Below are 20,871 nucleotides of genomic sequence, written 5' to 3'. Positions count from 1 at the left end.
AGTAATAATAATAATAATAATGTTGGTATTTGTTAAGCGCTTACTATGTGCCGAGCACTGTTCTAAGCGCTGGGGTAGACACAGGGGAATCAGGTTGTCCCACGTGGGGCTCACAGTCTTAATCCCCATTTTACAGATGAGGGAACTGAGGCACCGAGAAGTTAAGTGACTTGCCCAAAGTCACACAGCTGGCAAGTGGCAGAGCCGGGGTTTGAACCCATGACCTCTGACTCCAAAGCCCGTGCTCTTTCCAGTGAGCCACGCTGCTTCTCTAGTAGAACAGCTGTATCCCCATTAGCCTTTATAGCCTTGTGCCTTAAAAGTAGGTTTGGTGGGGCTTAAAGCCCAGCAACAAACTGACTTTGATTCTCAGCTCTAAGGGTGAGGACGTATTGAAAAGAGACTAGAATAAGCCTCCTAAATGAACATCCTGGGCAGGCTTCTCCACTACGCTTAGAACTGCCTTTTCTATCAAGCCTCTCATCTTGCTTCTGAATCTCCCCAAACTGGTTTGCATTTCCTTCTGTGGCCCTGAAGTAGAGGCTACAAGACATTAAAAGAGTGCAAAAGGAATGCGTGCTTCAAATTCTTGCTCAGCCACCTGGCAACCTCAAGCAGATCTAGCCTAACGCTTGGCTACAGAGGGAGCAGCAATTTGACTCTTGCTCAGCACCTTCGATATTAATTCAGGAGCAAAAATACCAGTTCACATAAGCTCTCCTTTCTTGACTGCCTATAAAACTACTTGGGTTTAGAAGCTGATGAATTTGCCTTTAAAAATAGGCTTACTGCCTCCTAAGCAGACTGATTGAAGTGTGATAGGAAGGCAGAGGTAGGCAGGTAGGGAGCAGCCTGGCTTGGTGGACAGAGCCCAGGCCTGGGAGTCAGAAGGACCTGGATTCTAATCCTGGTTCTGCCACATGTCTGCTGTGTGACCTTGGGCAGGTCACTTCATTTCTCTGAGCCTCATTTACCTTATCTGTACAATAGGGATTAAGAATGTGAGCCCCATGTGGGCCAGGGACTGTGTCCAACCTGATTAACTTGTATCTATCTCAGCACTTAGAACATACTAAGTGCTTAGTAAGTACCATGCTCATCATCATTATTATTAAGGAGCTCACCTTGCGCTGCCAACCATGAGGTTGATGCCTGCTGCGGCGGGCCTGGAAATCTGGCGGATCATATTGAGCATTCGCTCGTTCGCAGGGTCCAACTGGCTGATGATTTCAGGTTCTTTGGTTACTTCAACCACCAGGGCTTCCATGGCTGCCCGGAGGGCAGTGATACAGGCAGCAGCATTGTGAGACATCTGCAGCTTGATCCTAAAGCGGAGGAAAGACGGGGGACATTTAGAGATTGCGGGACACCTGAAAGCTTGTGCTTCTGTTCAATGCATTGCTGAGATGGAGTTGCATTCCCTCATCACTCCCTACTGGGACAGGCTACCTATTACCATAAATCAAGGCAACTCTGAGAAACAGCAGACCTGGAGAGGACCTGGGTTCTAGCCCCAGCTCTGCCACTTGCCTGCTCTGTGACATGGGTTAAGTCATTTTACCATCTCTGTGCCTCAGTTAACATCTTCAAAATGGCAATTAAAACTCTGCCCAACCTGATTATCTTGGGTCTACCTCAGGGTTTAAGTAACAGTGTCTGGCACATTAGTAAACACTTAACACTATTTTAAAAAACCAACAACAAAACTAAAGAGCAGAGTAACCAGTGATAAAGAGCAGCCAGATTCTTCTTTCTCTGGCCAATTATGACAGGGTTGAAAATCTTTAGTAAAGAACTACAAAGTTGGATTCTCTACGCCTCTAAGGGCAGGATCTCACCAAGGAGGACAAACATTTCCTGGAGGGGAAAGCTGGTAATAAAGGGTGCAGAGCACTGTAGTAAGCGCTCGGCAGAGTGCAACAGAATCGGTAGGCATGTTGCAATGTAACGGCCTGTTTGTCGCTGAAGCGCAACAGCAGGGGCTAACTCACTGACCCACTCCCCCACAACCTGGACTGGGTTGCAGAGCCTAGGGCTCTCTGACAGGGAAGGTCTCAAGTTGAGAGACGTCCAGGCCAGAACCAGAACCCCAATCCTACAGTTTTGACTAGCCCAGGCAGCTGGACCAACCCTAGGAGCAGCTCAAGAGTAGCGGATATTGGCTGTAGCTGCTGCTTCTATTAAGCTGCTGGTACAGTGCTTTGTATACGGATGATAACTATATAAAAGCTCAAGGATTGTGATAACTATCTTCTAACTTGCTATATAGAAATAATTCCTGGAGTTTAGTCCATCCCCACCGCAACTTATTCACATTTCAGGAAAACTTATTCGTTGCCATCAAATGACCTAAGCTATTCCCAGCAGGGAGAATGCTCTGTGTTCAGTTTGTTCCCTTCAGCCAATTTCTGATCCATTTTCCTTAGCTTAAGCTTCACGAGCAGCTGGCTTTCACCACTCCCTACATTCCCATCCAGGCTGGAGTTCAGTATGATTTGAAAATCCGTACCAGTCATCCAATACCATAATCTCCCCATCGGATACAACTTTCTTGGAGGCAAAGAGCAGCAGCTGCAGGGGACTCACTAAAGTCATGCTTTTGGCAGAGATGGCCCGTGTGCGAATCTGCAGACAGAAAAGGAATGAAACGACTTTCAGACCAGATGTTAACCAGTTCACGGTCTGAGGATACAGACAAAAACCTGAAAGCTAAAAATCAAGGGCTCCCCCCTACCCCCCAACAGGGCTGGGAAAGTGCAGGTCTCACCTTTTCTCCAAATACGAAGAAAGGAGATGGGTACTTCATGTCCTGACTGCTGAAGGGGCAGTTGACAGATGACTTGTGAATAAGTGCATTGCGCCCCTCGGTCGTAAGAATCTTCCTCTTTTCTTTGTGGTAGCAGACATTAGGGTACACCCCAAAAGCCAGCAGGGAAATCACAACATCCAAGTTATTGTCTGGTCCGGTGTTGTTGAATACTTGGGTCAGCAAACAGTCTGGGATAGAGCGAAGATGACAATAAAAACATCCAAATTACTCTGAGCGGCCCCTAACATTTTTTCTGGTCCAATCTCAAATTTCATTTGTTCTCAAGACTTCTGCCCCCAGATCAAGGAGGATGAAGAAAGAATTCTTCAGAACGCGTAAGTTTAAAAATTAAATAAGTTTTCCACTGCTCTTGTAGTACAGTGACTGGAAAGGCCAACCCTTCTCTTCCCCAAGAACAAGGGGGGGTTTTTCCAAGATCAGAGCCAGTTTTCCACGGAGGAAATTCTGAAAGGAGCCAGATACTGCCAGGTTGAATACCCACGTCGTGTGAAACAAAAACCCTTTTGACTTAAGGTATCTTAAGTGTATCTGTGTACCTCCACCTAGGTTTGAAATGCTAAAACCTGGCACTTTTCACCCATCAAAAAAGGGATTAATTTGCATCATGCCTCATAGGAAAGATGTTACAAACTTTAGACCTGGCTGCTCTATTTTTCATTTATATTTTTTAAGTGAAAACATCCTCGCACTCTAACTCACTTCTGTCCTGTTTCAAGCAATTTCTCCTCTCCGACTCAGCAGTTGAAGGGTCTAGCAACTTTCCCGAATTTCACTCTCAGATGAGGCTACTGTGGGTTTTAGGGTCCTTAGCACTGATTTATGGCTGGGAGTGTGGGAGCACTCAGGAGGCAGGGAGAGGAGTATGAGGAGATAAGGGGGCACCTATCTATCCCCCACAGCCCTGCCATTGCCAGTAAGGGCCCAGCTCCTTTGATCTCCGGATTACAGGTGGTGGCAACAGCAGAGGCAGAGGCTGAGAACAGTAAGCACTCAAGTACCACTGACTGTCTAGAAGCAAAGTGGAAATTGTGTAAACCAGCTAGTGAGGCTGATTTAGCCACCACAGCGAATCTGGAGCCCAACAACTGTCATGACTGACAGTCACCTGGCAGTAGAACCAACACCTGTAGCTCATCTTTGGGTTTCTTTCAATACCAAAGGACAGGGCAAGCTAGTTTGGGCTGTGCAGGCAAAGGACTTGGGGAACCGATAACCCGATGCTTTACTCACGGAACTCTTAAAAGAGGGCGAGGCTTACCTTCTGGGAAGCCAGAATTAATCAGAATTTCCTTGAGTTGGACTTTGGCCTCCCAAGTCATTCTGAGTGTAGCCATGTTAAGCCTTTTGTGCTCACAGAAGCGTATCTCTGCCTCTTCCCCACCCATTCTAAAAAGGAGAGAGACAAGGTAAACACAGGTGAATAGTGCGATGAAAAATGACCCTCCTAGATCTCCAAATACGAGCTACTTTCTCCAAATGTACCTGGCATCATCCCAGGCTTGGAACACCGACAGTAGGGCCACGTGATCCGAAAATCTGCTCCCGGCAAAATTCCGGTGGACGTAACCAAGTCGTTTGCCCTCATTGATGAAGGGTTCTGGGAAACAGGTGGCAGCAGAGATGGTGCACACAGCGTCCCCGACACTGAAACAAATCAGAGAACCCCTCTATGGTAGACCTCACCAGCCGTATTGCCAGGAGCTGACGCAGAACCAACAACAACAAACACAGCTATTTCTTGGCCAAAGTACAAAGTGAAATTTTATTAGCTGTGAACGTGACCGCAGAGACCTCTTTTAATGAAGTCAAAGGCCAGTAGCAACAATTCGCTCCCACAGTGAGCCACATACCATCTTTACAGGCCTATCTACCCTACCTTATTAAGATTCACTGCATGCTACAAATTCAAACCTCGTGCCATTCTCCTTTCTGCTCAATATTCACCCTTTCCTCATGGTACCTCCTCCCACCTCTTTCTCTGGAATAGCAAACATTCAAATCGCCATGGGTATAAGCTCACCCATTTTATGAGAAAGGTCTGCCCTTCCTGCTACTCATAAATAATTCAGGTTCCACCAAGACTCATTCATTCTTCTTTCTTCTTCATGAATATTCCGTTCTCTTTTCCCAAAGATGGCATTTGTCTTTAATCATGAATATTCAATCATGTCCCATCCCAACTGCCGGAGCCCCCCACCACCCCATTCTACTCCAGTTTTCCTAAGGAGCAAAAGGTGGTAGCCCATATGACCTATTGCCCTAGACTTACTAGAAAATGCAGCCCATGATCATCATCTTGCCCAGGCGAGGTTCGATGGGGAGTTTAGCCAGGATTCTTCCCAGAGGTGTCAACTCATCATTGGTATCCAGTGCATCAAGCTCTGGGAGCGATGAAAAAAAGACAACTCAGTGAATAGATTGCCTAAGTTACCGTTCTGTAGCCAAAGGCTACAAAACTCTGCCTTCTGAGTCATGAGTTAAGTGTGAGTCAAGCTTTCTGAGCAACCTAATTCGAAATGGTGATCTTTCCTTACGGGGCAAAACTGTCAGTACAATTGACTGTGCCAACAAAACCTGTTTTCAACTTCTCATTAGCAACAAGATCTTCTTATATGGAAATGTTTCCTGAAGTCAGCAAAAACTACTTACCCATTCAACTATTCAGTAAATCAGAAATCTCAACATAATCCCCAGAGTAAATGCCCCATAAGCACAAAAAACAGTTCAGTGAGCCTTGGGGGCCACCTGTAAGCAGGTGGTGCCACCACCCCTCCCAGCCCTGCGGCCTGGCGTCACTGGAAAACTGGTGCTCTGAATCACTCCCCCTTTGTTTTTTGTTTTTTTTTAACAGATAAAGGCTGGTTTGGATTTTTAATTTTTTTGAAGACTTAACTATCCAAATTTTAAGTATCCTGACAATTTCAGTACCAAGTAAATTATCTATTTATATCAATGTCTTTTATCCTCTAGACTGCAAGCTTATTGTGGGCAGGGAACCTATCTGGCAATCCTGTTGTATGGTACTCTCCCATCCCAGGTGCTTCGTACTGTGCTCAGCACCCAGGAAGCATTAAATACATACCACTGATTGATAGTTCAGAAGGTCTTTGGGTGTGGAAATTATCTTCAACTTCCACTGCCCTCACCTGTGACGCAGGTACAGAACTATGCACAGTAAGCTTTCAACGACTCCTGCCAGTGACAGACTTTTCAGGTGTGTAGGGCCTAATAATAATAAATGTGGTGTCTGTTAAGCTCTTACTTTGTGCCAAGTACTTTACTAAGTGCTGGGGTGGGTACAGGTAAATCGGGTTGGACTCAGTCCCTGTCCCACGTGGGGCTCGGTCTTAACCTCCATTTGACAGATGAGGGAGCTGAGGCCCAGAGAAGTGAAGGGACTTGCCCAAGATCCCACAATCCCTATGGGTGGCAGAGCCGGGATTAAAACCCACAACCTTATGACGCCCAGGCCCTAGCCACTAGGCCACGCTGCTTCAATGGAAGGTGGAAGCTGGCATACAAGGTGCAGTGGGCACAATCAGTAAGCGAGGGAAGTGATACCTCTGAGAGTGTGTTCCGCTTCAATCACAGCATCCAGTGGTGGTGGCTCAATGGCTTTGGCCAGGAACTGACCAATTCCTCCCAGGCGCAAAAGCTTGATGCTCAAAGCAATTTCGTGCAGCGGTGTTCGGAACATTTCAGGAGTCATGTGGGTTTCAAGCCTGGTGTTAATGAACAGAAAGTTGTTGGTTTTTTTGGTCATTCTTGTACATTCACCCCACCCTCCTATATCACCTCAAGGACAGCCATTCTTTTGCCTTGGGAACAGACTACAGCTCCTTCAGCACAGGCAGGAAGTGCGTGTTTTTCTTCAGTTGTACTCCCAAGGACTTATGACTCTGCACTGCACTCAGCAGTCACTAAAGGCAGAGTGGATATTGGACCCTCTGCTATCCAACTAATCCTAGTCTTAGGCTGGTTTTAAAGCAATCAAGCAAATAAGAACCACAATTTCCATGTCTTGCTCATCCCACTCCGCTCATTTGATGAATCACCCCACCTCACTGTAGAGGAAAACAAAAATCAATAGTGTAGCCTAGGGGCAAGGGCACAGGAACAGGAGCCAAGAGACTTGCTGTGTGATCTGGAGCAAGTCACTAATATCTCTGGGACTCACTTTCCTTAACTGTCACTTGAAGGTTACATGCTTATTCTCTCCCATCCCTAGACTGAGAGCTCTATATGAGATAGGGCTGGTGTCTCATCTGACTGTATTGCACAATACGAGATCTACCACAGTGCTTGATACACAGTAAGCACGAACAAATGCCAATTACTATTACTGGTATTATTCCATTCACTGCTTTTTTGGTCCAAGCCTCACGGGTATGAGGCTAACTGTAAGTGGGCACTTGGGCTGGTTCCAAGCCACTTCCAACTGCCCCCTCAGTCACTGTGGAGAACTATCAAGGGCCACCTTTCTACCCAAATTCCAGTCATGCCTGGGGCTAAGCATTTGGAATTTGCTGCTAAAAGAAGCTGAGGAAGATTGATGGGCAAGAGGGTCCCAACAGATTCTTGCAAGTAACAGGGATGTGAGATGACTTAAGGGATAACTAGATTCAAGGCCAATTAGAACCAAAAGCACATTAGATGGTGTACCCATAATCACGAGAAGAGACACCAAGGAGGTCAACCACTTCTCTGTTCCTCCAAGTGTCCTCTGGCAGGGCTGGTGGGGACCCTGGTCTGACCCAGTGGGTCACTACTTGTGTCCTTATGATCTCCTATGGTCTGATTATTCTGGGGTTTTTATCTAGATCAGTGCTCTGTCCAAAGATGGCATTAGATTACGGCGTTACTGGTGATAACTGTCTCACCTGTCAAAGCGAGCTCGGCTGCAGAGATGGAAACAGAATCCAGGCCGCACACGACCAGCTCGGCCTTTCCGCTGCTCCAGGTTGGTTTTGGATGCCCAGACTGTAGCATAGTTGGTCATGTTGTTGTGAGCAGTGAACAATTTCACCTTCTGCCTATGTAGACACAGTAAACGAATGTCAAACACAAACGACCAAAATCATGCTTGCAGTAGTAGGTGCTTCATAAAACAGGAAGGCATCACTATACTTTCTTGGGCAGATCTCCAAACTGAACTGCATCCTAATCCCCATCTAAGTGCCCTGCCTTCTGAAAAACTCCCATGGCCACCAATTTCTCTCTGCATCACATTCCTAACCACTGATTTTATGGGGACTCCATATCTCTAAACGTTCTTCTCTTGTTAAACCCCAAATTCACACTCATACCTCTTCCAAAATCAGTCATTTCTAATCCACTGTGTAACCACTATCACAGGAACTACCGCCCTGAATCACAATCCTCCTCACTTTCAAAGCCCTCCTAAAACAGAATCTCAGATGAATCCTCAACTCTCTGGTCTTATCATCCCTTCAAAAGTCTTAACACTTAATGGGCATAGCACTGAATTTCGTCTACTTTATCTGGTTCTTCTTCACCATTAGCCATTTCTTCCATGTTTGTAATCTGTTCGGCCTGCCTCTGCCATTAAGATTGTAAACCTCTCGAGGCCAGCCATTTTATCTTTCTCTTCTGTATGTGTCACAGTGCCCTGCTTATAGGACACTCTCAGTAAAAACTAATGATGATTTTTGCTATCAGTTCATGTTGGAAGAGTCACTGAATAACTCCATGTATAGGTACTCTAAAGGTGATCAATAATGACGAGAGTTCCAGAAGCCTGAGAAAGGCTGGAAACAAACAACGGCAGATGGGTAACATGGGGTTCCCCCTTAATGTGTTTTCTAACCAAAACGCAACGTTCAGAGAAAAAACTCACTTGCAGGAGTCGAGCACATAAACAACATCGTTAATGGTAATGCTGGTCTCGGCAATGTTGGTAGACAAAATAACCTATGGGAAAGTGTAAGAAACAACAGCATAATATTATTTCAGAGCTGGCAGATTTATATTTCGAATATCAGTACTGTGGAAAAAGAGAACTGCTAGCCTATTCCATTTTCTTGAGGCAAATAAATTATGCCTATTATTATAATAGCCAGGGACAGTACTAAGCACTGGGATAGATATGAGATGACAATAATTGTACTTGTTGCAAGATAATTGGGTTGGACAGAGTCCCCTGTCCCTCATAGGGCTAAAGGGCTGACAGTTTTAACCCCCAATTTATAGATGAAGTAACCGGGACAGAGCAAAGTTAAATGACTCGCCCAAGGTCACACAGGAAACAAGTGGCAAAGCCGGAATTAGAACCCAGTTCCTTGACTCCCGGGCCCATGCTCTATCCACTAAGCCACGCCGCTTCTGACGAACTGTCAAGAGATTAATTCTATTTTTCTCCTGGAGCTCTCCTTACGGCAGGGCAGCCTAGGCAATTTCCTGGACTTGTTTCTAAGGCGGATTCAGCACATCAGTTCCTCTCCCTCGCTCCCATTCTTTGGCTCAATTTCTACCTTGGTCACTCCAGCTGGCACCGAATCAAAAACTTTGCGCTGTTCCTCCCGAGGAATCTGTGAATGCAGAGGCAATATCCGGTATCGGTGACTCCCTACGACATGAACACCAAAAGGGAGAAGGGTTATATTTTGCACAACAGACTTTGGTTCCCCAACTTTTGTACACCTTTCTATAATCACTAGTCTGCAGCCCTCCACACCTTGAACTTCACCGCAAATTCCCATCCTATGAGTTCAGCTCAACCTTCCCCCTTCTCTGAGCAAGTGAAAATCAAAAGAGTCATACCGAAGTGTGGGTTCATTTCTAGGTGTTTCTGCATGGTGTAAATCAGATTCCAGCCTGGAAGGAAGACCAGTACAGCTCCAGGAACGTTCAGGGTCTCAATGTATTTTAGCAACGCCTCAATGAGCTCAAACGGAGTTTCTTTCTCATTCAGCTGAGCCATGCAACGCTTGGTTTCTGGGCCATAATCATCACTGCAGATCAGGTTACAATTTGCCTTCAAGAAAAGCCAAGACACACTTTAAGCTCATTATTCTCCTTCACTCATCACTACAGTCAGTCAATTTAATACTCATCATCATCAGGTGCAGAATCAACCCTACCATCAAATACCAGCTTTCTGATTTTGCTATCCAAATGTTGGGACAGACCAGTGTTATCAGAGAAGTTCAGAAGAGAGGAAAACCTTTTTAAACTATACGATCTACACCCAAGGCCCAATGCTGAATTTTCCCCATTACAACATTCAGATTCTTCAAATGTGGCTGGGTTGTGATTAAACTAGAAGTACTTCCTATGGACAAACATCAAAGAGTCCTTCCTTTGTCTCAATGCTCTTCTTGATAATTAGCAAAGATTCTCTCTCTGAATTCCTCTTATAGCATTTCTAATCGTTATTTCTCTTCTGTCCCCTCTAGATTGTTGTGGGCAGTCAATGTGTCCACCAACTCTGTTGTACTGTACTCTCCCAAGTGATTAGTACAGTGCTCAGCACACTGTAAAGACTCCGTAAATACCACTGACATAAGCTTTTCAAGATAGTAATTAAGCTCATTAATCATCAGTCAAACATTTGTACACAAGTAGCACTTTACTAGTAAAATATGTGTAAAATGATGAATATTCCATTAAATACGACAAAGGAAACAACGTAGAGAATGGGATTCTCTCTACAAATTTTTTGCAGAGCCAAGGTTAGAAGATGGAGCTTCCCAGAGGGCAAGGAGAGTGGAAGAGGCGGCGGCGGAAGCAGCAGCAGCAGCAGCAGCAGCAGCAACAGCATAGAGAGATGGCAAGCAATGGTGACATTTTCTCCTCTTCTAATGTTGTTTCCCATTAAGGCTAGTGGCCTCAAAGTCCAAACCAAAGTCTGGCATCACCATCCCCTTCAATTCAGAGGAAGGAGCTCGGCCGAAGCTACCTGAAGAGGTAGGGGTGGGGGTGCCTTGTCCCCCCAACCCCGCTACAGCCAGCTGACCCCTGCGGGCCATGGTCCCCCTCACAGGAAGCAGCGTGTGTGCCCTTTGAGCCGTGAACTGGACATACATCCGTTCTATCACCTGCAGTCATCGTTTTCCATTTCAATTTGTTCAAATACTTCTGGCACCAGAGAGTCATTTGAGGAGGCCTTACCTTGAAAATAACAGGGAGAATGATTTCCAGGTTAACTGTTCTGGGAAGGAGTCTTTTTGCACAGGTTTTTTTTTGTGGGGCACTGCAAACGATAAACTTGCCATTCATGTCACTCCTAGATTACACCCTGTTTCTCAACTCTTGGGCTAACTACACTCTCTGATTTAACACCTGTCCTCTGGTTATTTTCCCTTCAGCATATTTTACTGCCTAAATTTTATTTTTCTATTTCTCCCCTTCTCTTTCCATCTTCTGCCAGTATCTTTGCCAAACCAACTCAACTTTTCAGCTTCTTCTAATGACCTCAGGCCTCAGTTTGAAACAAAGTGGGCTGGAAATTCATATGGGAATTAGAATTGTATTTGGGATGGTTACTCAGACCACCATCACCAGGTGCATCAACAGCACCTGGTAAGACCCTGCCAAATGGGGAGGTAGAGGGAGCTGTTATGAAAACCTGAGGGTGGGGTAACATTTTGCAGGATGTGGCACTTTTCGGATACCTTCTGCAAGACTAACAGGACGCTTTTTAAAATCATGCTGCAAGTTCTTGGCCTACTACCACTCCTTTCGTAAATCTACTTACATCGTCATCCTCACCACCGTCATCATCCTTGTCCTTTTTCTTCTTGTCCCTTGGTGGAGGAATGAACTGGGTCATCTGAATACAGTCTTCCAGAAAATACTCTGCCAGGGACAAAGCAATTATTGAAGTGATAAGACCAACTAACAGGTATTCAAATTGAACTGTTCTAAGGGGGCCAGACAAACAAAACTTTCAGTTCGACATTCCCATTTGCGGGACATAAACAAGGAACCAAACAGGATGATCTAATATTCATCAATGTAACTGGCAAAAAGGACAAGAATATCATTCCTTTGTGAAAATTACTCTTATCAAATCCTCCTCAACAGCAAAGAACACCAATTTATTGTGGGGTAATAAACCACTTCCCCACTGGAGATGACACATGATGACAACTTGATCTATTTAACACGTTGCCTAGAGCAGAATTTTAAACTGCTCTGTCGCCTGCAGATGTTCTGAACACCAGAATCAGCAGGTGATGGAACACACTGTTCAAGAATGAGGTTACCTTGAACAGGGTAGGTCCGGCCATAGACTTCAATGATGGGACAGTTGAAGAAATATTCGCAGAACATGCTAGTGTCGATGGTGGCAGACATGAGAACAATGCGCACCTCGGGGTAAGCTTGCACCACATCCCGCAGCACCACCAAAAGGAAGTCGGTCTGCGGCAAAACAAAACAGAAAGGAGGTCAGCTAATTCTGAAGCCCAAATACTACATGGAGGAGAAAGGCCATACTTGCACTAGAGCACCCCAAATTCTAACAGCTCACAAGGCACCTGTTTTATGTAGTATTAATTACCTCCACGTGTTCTAGGGGTAAACTGTGATGCATGAGTTTCTGGTAACTCAAACAGGCAATCACTACGTTTTGAAAAACTTAAAAAGGGCGCTACAAACACCTTAAAGGACATTAAAAAGTTAGCTTTGAAAGCCAGCACAAAGAATGTCATGTGACATTTGAAAGACTAAAGAGGTGTACAGTACACCTCTTTAAGGTAAAAAAATAATGACAGTATTTAAGCGCTTAAGCGCTGAACCAGGTCCTACACAGGGCTCACAATCTAGGTAAAGAACAGGTACTGAATCCCCATTTTGCAGATGAGGGAACCGAGGCAGATTAGTGATTTGCCCAGGATCACGCAGCAGGTAAGTGGCAGAGCTGTGATTAGAACCCAGGTACTTTGGACTCCCGAGTCAGTGCCCTTTCCATTAGGACAAACTGCTTCTTTCAGTACTGAACACCACAGTAAATAGGACATTCCATTGAAGACAAGTTTTAGGGGCCTCAATTAAATTTTTAATAATGCAGAAAAATTACCCATTGGAAAAACACACCAAATGTCTCAATCATCATGAGGCCTGCCAACAAGTTTTCTGACTAAACTCCCTGAGCTAAGACAAACTTTAAAAAGGTTGTTACAGTAAAGAGAGGAGGGACTGTAAGTAGGATTTTAGTAACCACATTAAGTGAAGCTGCTGCCTCCCGGAACTCACTTGTTAGCATGCTCCAAACTCAATTTGGGACATTACAGTCAAAGGGAGGAGGAAAAGATCAATTCAAAATGACACAGAACTTTGAATCGTTTTCAATTTGCACAAGTATGTATCAGATATTTATTCTAATTAGGACGGAGGTGGGGGGGAAGAGTAGAGGCAGAAACCAGATGAACCCTTACCCTTATGCTATACACACAGTGACAGGTCATATGATAATTAAGGCATGCAGAAGTTACTCACATTTATGTCTCTTTCATGGATTTCATCTACGATTACGTGACTAATTCCACGAATGCCAGCTTCCAGTTTCCTTAGGAGCACCCCTTGGAAAACAAATCAGATACAGAAATGGGCTGCTAAAAGCATTTAAAATACATGACACCTAACTTCTGAATCCTCCCCAAACAAGTGAAAACAACATCAGCTTAAATAAAGAACAACACGAGAGCAGTTTTTAAAGCACCTATCTTAACTCCATAATTCTACTAGACTATAGCCTACTGTTGTGGATTTTTCTTTCCAAGTGATTAAACCTAGGAATGCCACCTTCCCTCTCATAAATGAAAGAGCTGACCAAAAAATAATTTGCAGGACAAACTACTTCTCAGAGAAACTCCACACTGGGCCAGGCTTTCTACACAACTGCCAAAACTTAGGTCACCAATGAAACTGAACCAGAACTCAAGAGCGGAACTGACCGACAGTGCAGAACATCACACTGGCATGAGGACGGGGAAGGACAGACTCAAATCGCACACTGTAGCCACAGCTTTTTCCAGGCTCTTCTCCTCGCTCATATGCTACTCGCTCTGCGACCGAAACTGCACTGATTCTCCTAGGCTAAAGTGAAACAAAAAACAGCAAGAGTTCAGAGACAAAAGTCGTGCACTAATACTAGCCTAATAGGTAGTCCTCCCACCCTCCCCACCAGCCTCCTCGGGCTGGAGCTGCAAAGGGTGCGACATCCATGCTGCTCCCCTAAAAGTCTTCATTGGTTTATTAGACAGAGCTAAAGTAGCCCCCTCTCCACCTTCCACCCTTCTCCTCCCTGTCCCATCCTTGCTGGCAGCTATCAAGTAGCCACATAGAGTGGAAGGGGGCAGGAGGATGTAAATTGCATGGTTCTTAGAACAACAACTGCCTTGATTTCACTGTTCTGCAAAAAGACCGCTGACCCCCGCTCTGAGACCTTGCCTAAGTTCAGTTGAGGAGAAAGTGCTAGACTTATCAGTACAAGCAATGCTTAGCCATTGGCTTCCAGTGTGTTTCTTTAGACCAGCCACACCCCAAGCACAGATCCCTGGCTTGTCCACTCTTCTCACCTGAGTAACCACAATGTTACACTCTGCGGCTCGATTGTTCCAGATGCATTCATCCAGAATGAACTGAGGAACTTGAGTGGTTTTACCACATCCAGTAGCACCACGGATAATGACAACAGAATTGTGATGGATGGCTTCCAAGATTTCTTTCTCAAACTTCTTCACCGGCAGCATCTCCCTCTCTTCCAAAATCTGAAAAGCATAAGGGCCATCGGACTATGAACTGACACCAGCGATGCTCGGTTACTTGAGAAGGGCTGACATACCCTCAATTCCCTTGGAGGTTCAGTGCCATCCCATTAGAAGGCAGGAGTTTGGGGGCAGGGGACAGATGGAGGAACACTCCCCACCCCAGTACCAAATCCCAATCCCGTTCGGATTGGATGTCACAGTCCTGCTTCAATCTTGAGCTGAGGTCTGGGGAAGGAGGGATCTTTTTGAGAAATCTCTTGCTCCCTTTGTTCCAAGAGGTAGGTGGGCTAAGTAAACTCTTCTCCTTCAAGAGCCTAAAGCCTGCAGGAGAATGAGAATTTTGGGGTTTGTTTCTGTCCCTGGGGTCAGTTGCCTCCTTCAGACCCAAACGGGGGAAGGAAACGGGACTGGGAGGACAGTTATTACAACCACCCCATGCCTACTTGGAATTACTTGAGGTGGTCTTAAATAAATTGCATCGAACGCTAGTGCTATACTCAGGACCTCAGCATTCTGTTATCCTGTTTCTAACGCTTAGAGAGGAGGCAGGGGAGCTCCCTCAAGCCCAACCCAGGGCTAGAAATGGGATCTGGGTGTCGCTTTGGTATGGTGTGCAGTCCAAACTCTGAGTGGGAGGGACGAAGGAGAAAAGTAAAGTTCCTGTCCAGGTCTTCTCCAGCCCACAAAGCATGCTGCCAATAGTAAATTTCTTGCACCTGTTTCATACCCCACTAGGCAAAATAGACTATTGATTTTCATTCACACAAAAAAGTCTAAGCTATTCATTTCTGACACACCACTGAAACTCCAGGGAGGCCTCTATCTGGTTTATACTGGAATGTGCCAGGATGGCCATCTCACAAAAGGCAGTCATTCCAAGCAAAGTGAGCACAACTTCTAGGAAATTGCTTATCTCCCTTAGTAGGTGGATGGCCTAAAACCAAACTATCTAAACCCATTCAAAGGCTTACCGCTTTTAGATCACGATCCTGTTCGAGCTGGTACATGAGTTCATTTTTCAGGTCTGCACTTATCTGCTCTGGGGTAGCCTGAAGAACAAAGGTTGGAGGTATGGGGGACAGAACAGCAATTTATACCTTCATTTCAGGGCTCTAGATGCCCCCTTTTCATATAAAGAAGTGTTCAAAAATATTCACAGGATCCAAGAACCACAGAAAAATGATCTGAGACATTATATTGTACTCACGTAGGCCAAGGGACCCTCATCAATGTTGCTACTGGTCCATGGATTCCAGTTCGACTGAGGTGGCGACCACGGGACAACTCCAGTCTGACTCTGCCGTTGGGATGGTTCAAACTGGGCCAGTTTGCCCATGTTGAGGGTAACTGGAAAACTGGGATCTTCAGGCTACAGGTTCGGAAAAAGAAGACGAACCCCATTATGGTGAACACGACTGCTCCAATGAGATTGGAGTAAGATGCTAGGGAAAGCCATGGGTACTCTCACTTACTGGTGGCAAGATCTCCAGGCAAAGTTCCTGTACGACATTCTGCAGCTGATGCTCTAAGTCGTTAGACAGGTTCACGGTATAAGGTTCCACCTGTGGAGTTGGCAATGCAGTCACAACCATGGTAAATAAAGAAAACCAATCAAGTGCTAGTTAGACCTAGCCCTGAGGGCTCAATGGGGAGCGTGGACTCTCAGATATAGCCACTGGAGGGCTGCTAGGCAGCTAAACAAAGCTGTGGCACTTAAGTGAGGGAGCTGGCCTGATGTACATATGGCTAACGGCCACTGGAAGCTCGTGTGGGGGTAGGAGGAGGGGAGGGAGGAGAGGTTTCAGGGCCTGGCTTCCTTTGAAACCTCTCATTGAGAAATACGAAGAGCTGCAGTTCAGAATGGATTCCATCAGATTAAACATTTGGTTCTGTGCAGTAAAATAATCAGGAGGGCAGATGGCATACAATACCTAGGATACATATAGTATTGGTCATGCACTACACGAATGGGTTTCCACAAGGGAATGTGGACCTGCCCTTCAGAATATCATGTCCTGAGTAAAAACTTGTGAGTGAGGAAGTGGCAGGGACCAGGGGAAACACGGCAGGGTAGCAGGGTCTCTATAAGTCACCACTTTGCTTCCAACCCCCATATCCTAACCAATCCATGGGCCAGACAGGTTGACACCCTACCACCTCCCTCTGCCGGTGGATGGCATTTCAAAGGTGCCACATCACAGGAGACTCTGCGCACTTCCACAATAAAAAAAAAGGCCACCCCTCCAGTCAAAGATCTGCCTTTTCATTGATGATTATCCTAGATAACCAGTTTAGAAAGTAACAGCTATGACCCAAAATGGGGACTAAGAATCTCTCCTCATGTCTTGGAAGGGCAAAAGCAAAGGAGCTCAGTTGTTGGGAAGTCATGGCACAGGAGGAACAGAAAAGGAGCATGGTCTACTGGATCTCTATCCAGGACCGGAAGTCCTGGGTTCTAATCTCCGCTCTGCCACTTATCTGCTGTGTAATCTTGGAAAGTCATTTAACTTCTCTGTGCCTCAGTTACCTCACCTGTGAAGTGGGGATTAATACTGTAAGCCATATGTGGGACATGGACTGTGTCCGTGTGTGCAGTCTGATTAGCCTGTACCTAACCCAGCACTTCGTTCAGTGCCTGGCACAAAGTGCTTAACAAATACTATTTAAAAACAACAACACAAAACTCAAAAAACAGAACAACAGGAACTTGAAAGAACAGAAGGGAGTTAGAGGGACTGAGCAGAGAGAACTCAGGTACAGGTTTTATGTGCTATGGTTTCTTTTGTGGGAAGATTTGCTTTGGGAGTTGAAGGCGAAGCATACTGTGTCAGTAAGTATTCCAGGCTTATGCTACCTTATTAGATTAGTTGAAGGATCCCAGCTCCTTTTGAGCAAAGATCACGTTTTCTACCTCTAGTCCACTCTACCAAGTGTTTAATAGAGTGGTCTGTGAACAGTAGATGCTCAAAACACGATTGATTGATTTGATTCTGCTCATTAATATCAATGAATTCATGCTGAAAAAACTGAACACTGGAGTGTCTCTTCCTGAGCAGTTACGTTCAGGAACCTGACTGGTCCAAGACACCTAGCATTAGTTCTAATGGGAACCTAGAATTAATTAAACCAGCCAAATTCTGCCTCCAACAGCCTGCTGTGTTGTTCTGAAACTAAGGCATAGGCAAGAAAAACGTCATCTTCTGCCGGGACTCACCGACTCTCCTTCCTTCTTCTTTGTCAGTCCAGAGTAAGGTTCAATTACCCCAAGATGGTAGAACTGTCTGACCAGGGACAGTGCACAAGATTGTGCTGCTAACTTTTTGTTCGATCCATGCTCACGGGCAAAGATTCCTGCAAAACACAATTATTATGGTAGTAAGATTCACCAGAATGTGCAATCAGCATTACCAAAAGGCACCAAACAGGCACAAGACCATACTTGGAAATCAACTCCATTATCAAGACGGACCTCATAAAACAAAGCATAATAATACATCATCACCTGAGGAGCAGAGCACTTCCTTCCATAAAGAGTTATGGAATCATAAGGACTACAAAGTACCTTAGGTCCCTTGCTTCACACCACTGCCTTCAATCAAGTCCACACCTAACCCATCTCAGGCTGTCTCACAACCTCAACTCAATGTTGACTAACGTCTGTCAGGAAATCTAAAGCCCAGAATGCTCTAGTCAAAGTGCATTCCCCAGTCATCGGTAAAGAGGGAACCAACTTCCCATTATTCCATTAAAGCTTTAAAAATTACTTTAAAAATCACCACTAAGCCACCCTTCAGCCTCTCTTCTCTAGGAGAATAATGCCAGTTACTTTAAACTACTCCCCATGGATCTTATTCTTTAAACTGTCACTCGCTTTTGTGGTTCTAAGTTTCATTTGTGGGTTTTTAAAATTTTTTTTAAGTTTTCAACATTCTTCTCTAGTCATGAAGCCCAGATTTGAAAACAGGACTCAAATAAGATCTAGGCATAACTATGGGATTATCTCTAGGCTTCCACACTGTACATTCTGTATTTTATAGGTGATTGCACCGCATCGCCAATTCATGATCTTTTTATACTTCTCAGCCATACTTTCATACTTTCCCATTTGGGAGTTGTGTACGGTGTGTTTTACCTCACCAAGTGTACCCTTCCTGCACTTATCCTTACTGGACTTCATTCGTTTCTGTCCAGGCCTTCAATATAGGCAAGATAAATTGAATTGTTTTTCCCTTTTAAAACTGTTAACCACCAACCTCAGCCTGGAGGCATGTACAAATGTAATTTGGGAATTTTATCATGTTAAAGTACCATTTGGAGAGAGAGGAATGATTTTAAAAGAACTTTAGGATCACTTGTGACATTAGAAGAGAATACGTCAGCCAAATTTCGATAACCTGTGCTAATGGCAGCACTGGCTGCTGCTGCTGGAGACCATTTTTCAACCAGAAGACGCAGGTCAAAAGAGCTAAGAATATACAAAATCTCTACAATAATAATAAAGGTATTTCTTAAGCGCTTACTATGTGCCGAGCACTGTTCTAAGCGCTGGGGTAGTTACAAGGTAATCAGGTACTCCACGTGGGACTCACAGTCTTAATCCCCATTTTCAGGTGAGGTAGGCACAGGGAAGTGAAGTGACTTGCCCAAGGTCACACAGCAGATAAGTGGCAGATAAGTGGTGGAGCAGAGATTCAAACTCACATCCTGACTCCCAAAGCCCGTGGCTCTTTCCACTGAGCCATGCTGTTTCGACTTTAACATAAATAAAATCGGACAAAATCCCAAAATTCATTTTTGCCTCTCCCCCCCGCTCCTGTTAGCAAACTGCCAGAGGATGAGTCATGGATGTAAAGCTAAAAAACAAACAAAAAAGACGCCCTTTTTTTAAGGAAAGGGAAAAATCATTCAAAAGTCTTCTCTAGAGAGGGAACGTGAAGATCATAACAGGGAAGAGAAAGCATCTTTTTGTGGATTTTCCCTCTGAGGACAATGGGAAAACTGGACATGTTGCAATGGGCTCAAGGTCTGAAACTATAGCATTTCCTATTCCAAACAGAGAAGGGGGGACTGGAAAAGCCAGACTGTGTGTTGTTCAGACATACTCAAGGAAATCAATAGCAATACACAGGAAAAAATGAAAATAAAAATGTCTGTGCTATCTCTAACAGCTTTTAACTGACCCAAACAGATCAAGATTCAGAAAGCTTTGGTTGGGGTTCGGGGACTTTTCTTTCAGGTAGATTTTTATCCTTTATAGACTCACACCTGAATTAGAAACTGATATATACAGTGCTAAAGCCAATCAAGTTTTTCAGAGAGCAATGATTAAAAATTTGATTTTTATCCTTTATAAACTCACACCTGAATTAGAAACTGATATATACAGTGCTAAAGCCAATCAAGTTTTTCAGAGAGCAATGATTAAAAATTTGATTTTTGTGGTTTCTCTTCCTTAATTATCAGAGGGTTTCACATGCAAAATTGATCAGAAATTCATTACTGTAAAATAAACTCCAATAATTGTAGTAAGTGGATTGCTATTTCAGCACATTCAACACGTTTGATTTTTGAAATGTGAATCTCAACCCTCTCAAAAATAAAATTTGTACGCTTCACTTTTGAAATCATTGTTATCTAAGTCACGCCCCTCCCCCCCCACATATTACATCTTAAGGCAAGAGATCTTTGTCTCAAAACCCAGTTAACACACTTTAACTGATGAACAGTTTTCTGGGGAAGCTTTCAGGCCAACTTGCTGCTGACCTGGGTTTTAAAGTCCACTTCCCCTGGGAAGTGTTGCTAGTCAATTTCTGAAAAAATACTTCCTTATTTTCCAAAACTGAAAATGTAGATCATGACTGACTTACTCTTTTCTATGTTTTTTGAAACGAGTTTTTATATTGATTTAAGGTGGGAAGTAGAGACTTAGACCCACGCCTGGTAGCTGACAGCCACGTAAATACAGAGGACGGAGTCTAGAGTTCTAACAAGACTCATCCAAATTAAATTTTGCCCATATAACTTGAACCAGCGAGACAGAGAAGTGGAGAAAGGGGAACACTTACTTCGACCCAGCTGCTTGACGTACACAGTCATTTCCGCAATAAAGCTCCTGCAACAACACATACACAAGCACGGTAAGTGATTCCATTGCTAGGAACACCTGGACAGAGACAATCCCAAACTGCCAGAATTTCCAACTGCTCAGTCAAATCTCGTGAAAACCCACCGGGCAATAATTTACTCCCGTTCATCCCTAGGACAAACCTAAAACAATATAATAAACACAGCACAAGGTAATTGTTC

The 20,871-nt window shown here is 44.6% G+C and overlaps 1 protein-coding gene across 4 annotated transcripts in view; it reads right to left on the bottom strand.

The window, feature by feature from the left end:
- Nucleotides 1-20,871, bottom strand: part of DHX9 (DExH-box helicase 9) — a 32,327-nt gene that overhangs the window by 2,263 nt on the left and 9,193 nt on the right. For 3 of the 4 annotated variants that reach the window (XM_029081537.2, XM_029081538.2, XM_029081539.2), the window contains 22 exons: nucleotides 20,631-20,677; nucleotides 17,780-17,916; nucleotides 16,038-16,127; nucleotides 15,773-15,934; nucleotides 15,537-15,614; nucleotides 14,374-14,565; nucleotides 13,750-13,891; nucleotides 13,292-13,374; nucleotides 12,058-12,214; nucleotides 11,547-11,647; nucleotides 10,874-10,960; nucleotides 9,611-9,824; nucleotides 9,322-9,416; nucleotides 8,688-8,761; nucleotides 7,711-7,863; nucleotides 6,392-6,552; nucleotides 5,100-5,211; nucleotides 4,313-4,474; nucleotides 4,089-4,216; nucleotides 2,768-2,997; nucleotides 2,510-2,625; nucleotides 1,125-1,325 (listed from right to left, as the gene is read on the bottom strand). In XM_029081537.2, the coding sequence (XP_028937370.1) occupies nucleotides 1,125-1,325; nucleotides 2,510-2,625; nucleotides 2,768-2,997; nucleotides 4,089-4,216; nucleotides 4,313-4,474; nucleotides 5,100-5,211; nucleotides 6,392-6,552; nucleotides 7,711-7,863; nucleotides 8,688-8,761; nucleotides 9,322-9,416; nucleotides 9,611-9,824; nucleotides 10,874-10,960; nucleotides 11,547-11,647; nucleotides 12,058-12,214; nucleotides 13,292-13,374; nucleotides 13,750-13,891; nucleotides 14,374-14,565; nucleotides 15,537-15,614; nucleotides 15,773-15,934; nucleotides 16,038-16,127; nucleotides 17,780-17,916; nucleotides 20,631-20,677 (2,922 nt within the window). The remainder of the gene's footprint in view (nucleotides 1-1,124; nucleotides 1,326-2,509; nucleotides 2,626-2,767; nucleotides 2,998-4,088; nucleotides 4,217-4,312; nucleotides 4,475-5,099; nucleotides 5,212-6,391; nucleotides 6,553-7,710; nucleotides 7,864-8,687; nucleotides 8,762-9,321; nucleotides 9,417-9,610; nucleotides 9,825-10,873; nucleotides 10,961-11,546; nucleotides 11,648-12,057; nucleotides 12,215-13,291; nucleotides 13,375-13,749; nucleotides 13,892-14,373; nucleotides 14,566-15,536; nucleotides 15,615-15,772; nucleotides 15,935-16,037; nucleotides 16,128-17,779; nucleotides 17,917-20,630; nucleotides 20,678-20,871) is intronic. The other variant, XM_007668965.4, reaches the window with a different exon arrangement.

This window comes from Ornithorhynchus anatinus, chromosome 16, assembly GCF_004115215.2.
Source record: "Ornithorhynchus anatinus isolate Pmale09 chromosome 16, mOrnAna1.pri.v4, whole genome shotgun sequence".
NCBI lineage: Eukaryota > Metazoa > Chordata > Mammalia > Monotremata > Ornithorhynchidae > Ornithorhynchus > Ornithorhynchus anatinus.
The sequence above is the reverse complement of the archived record's forward strand: the minus strand, read 5'-3'. Positions and strand labels throughout refer to the sequence as shown.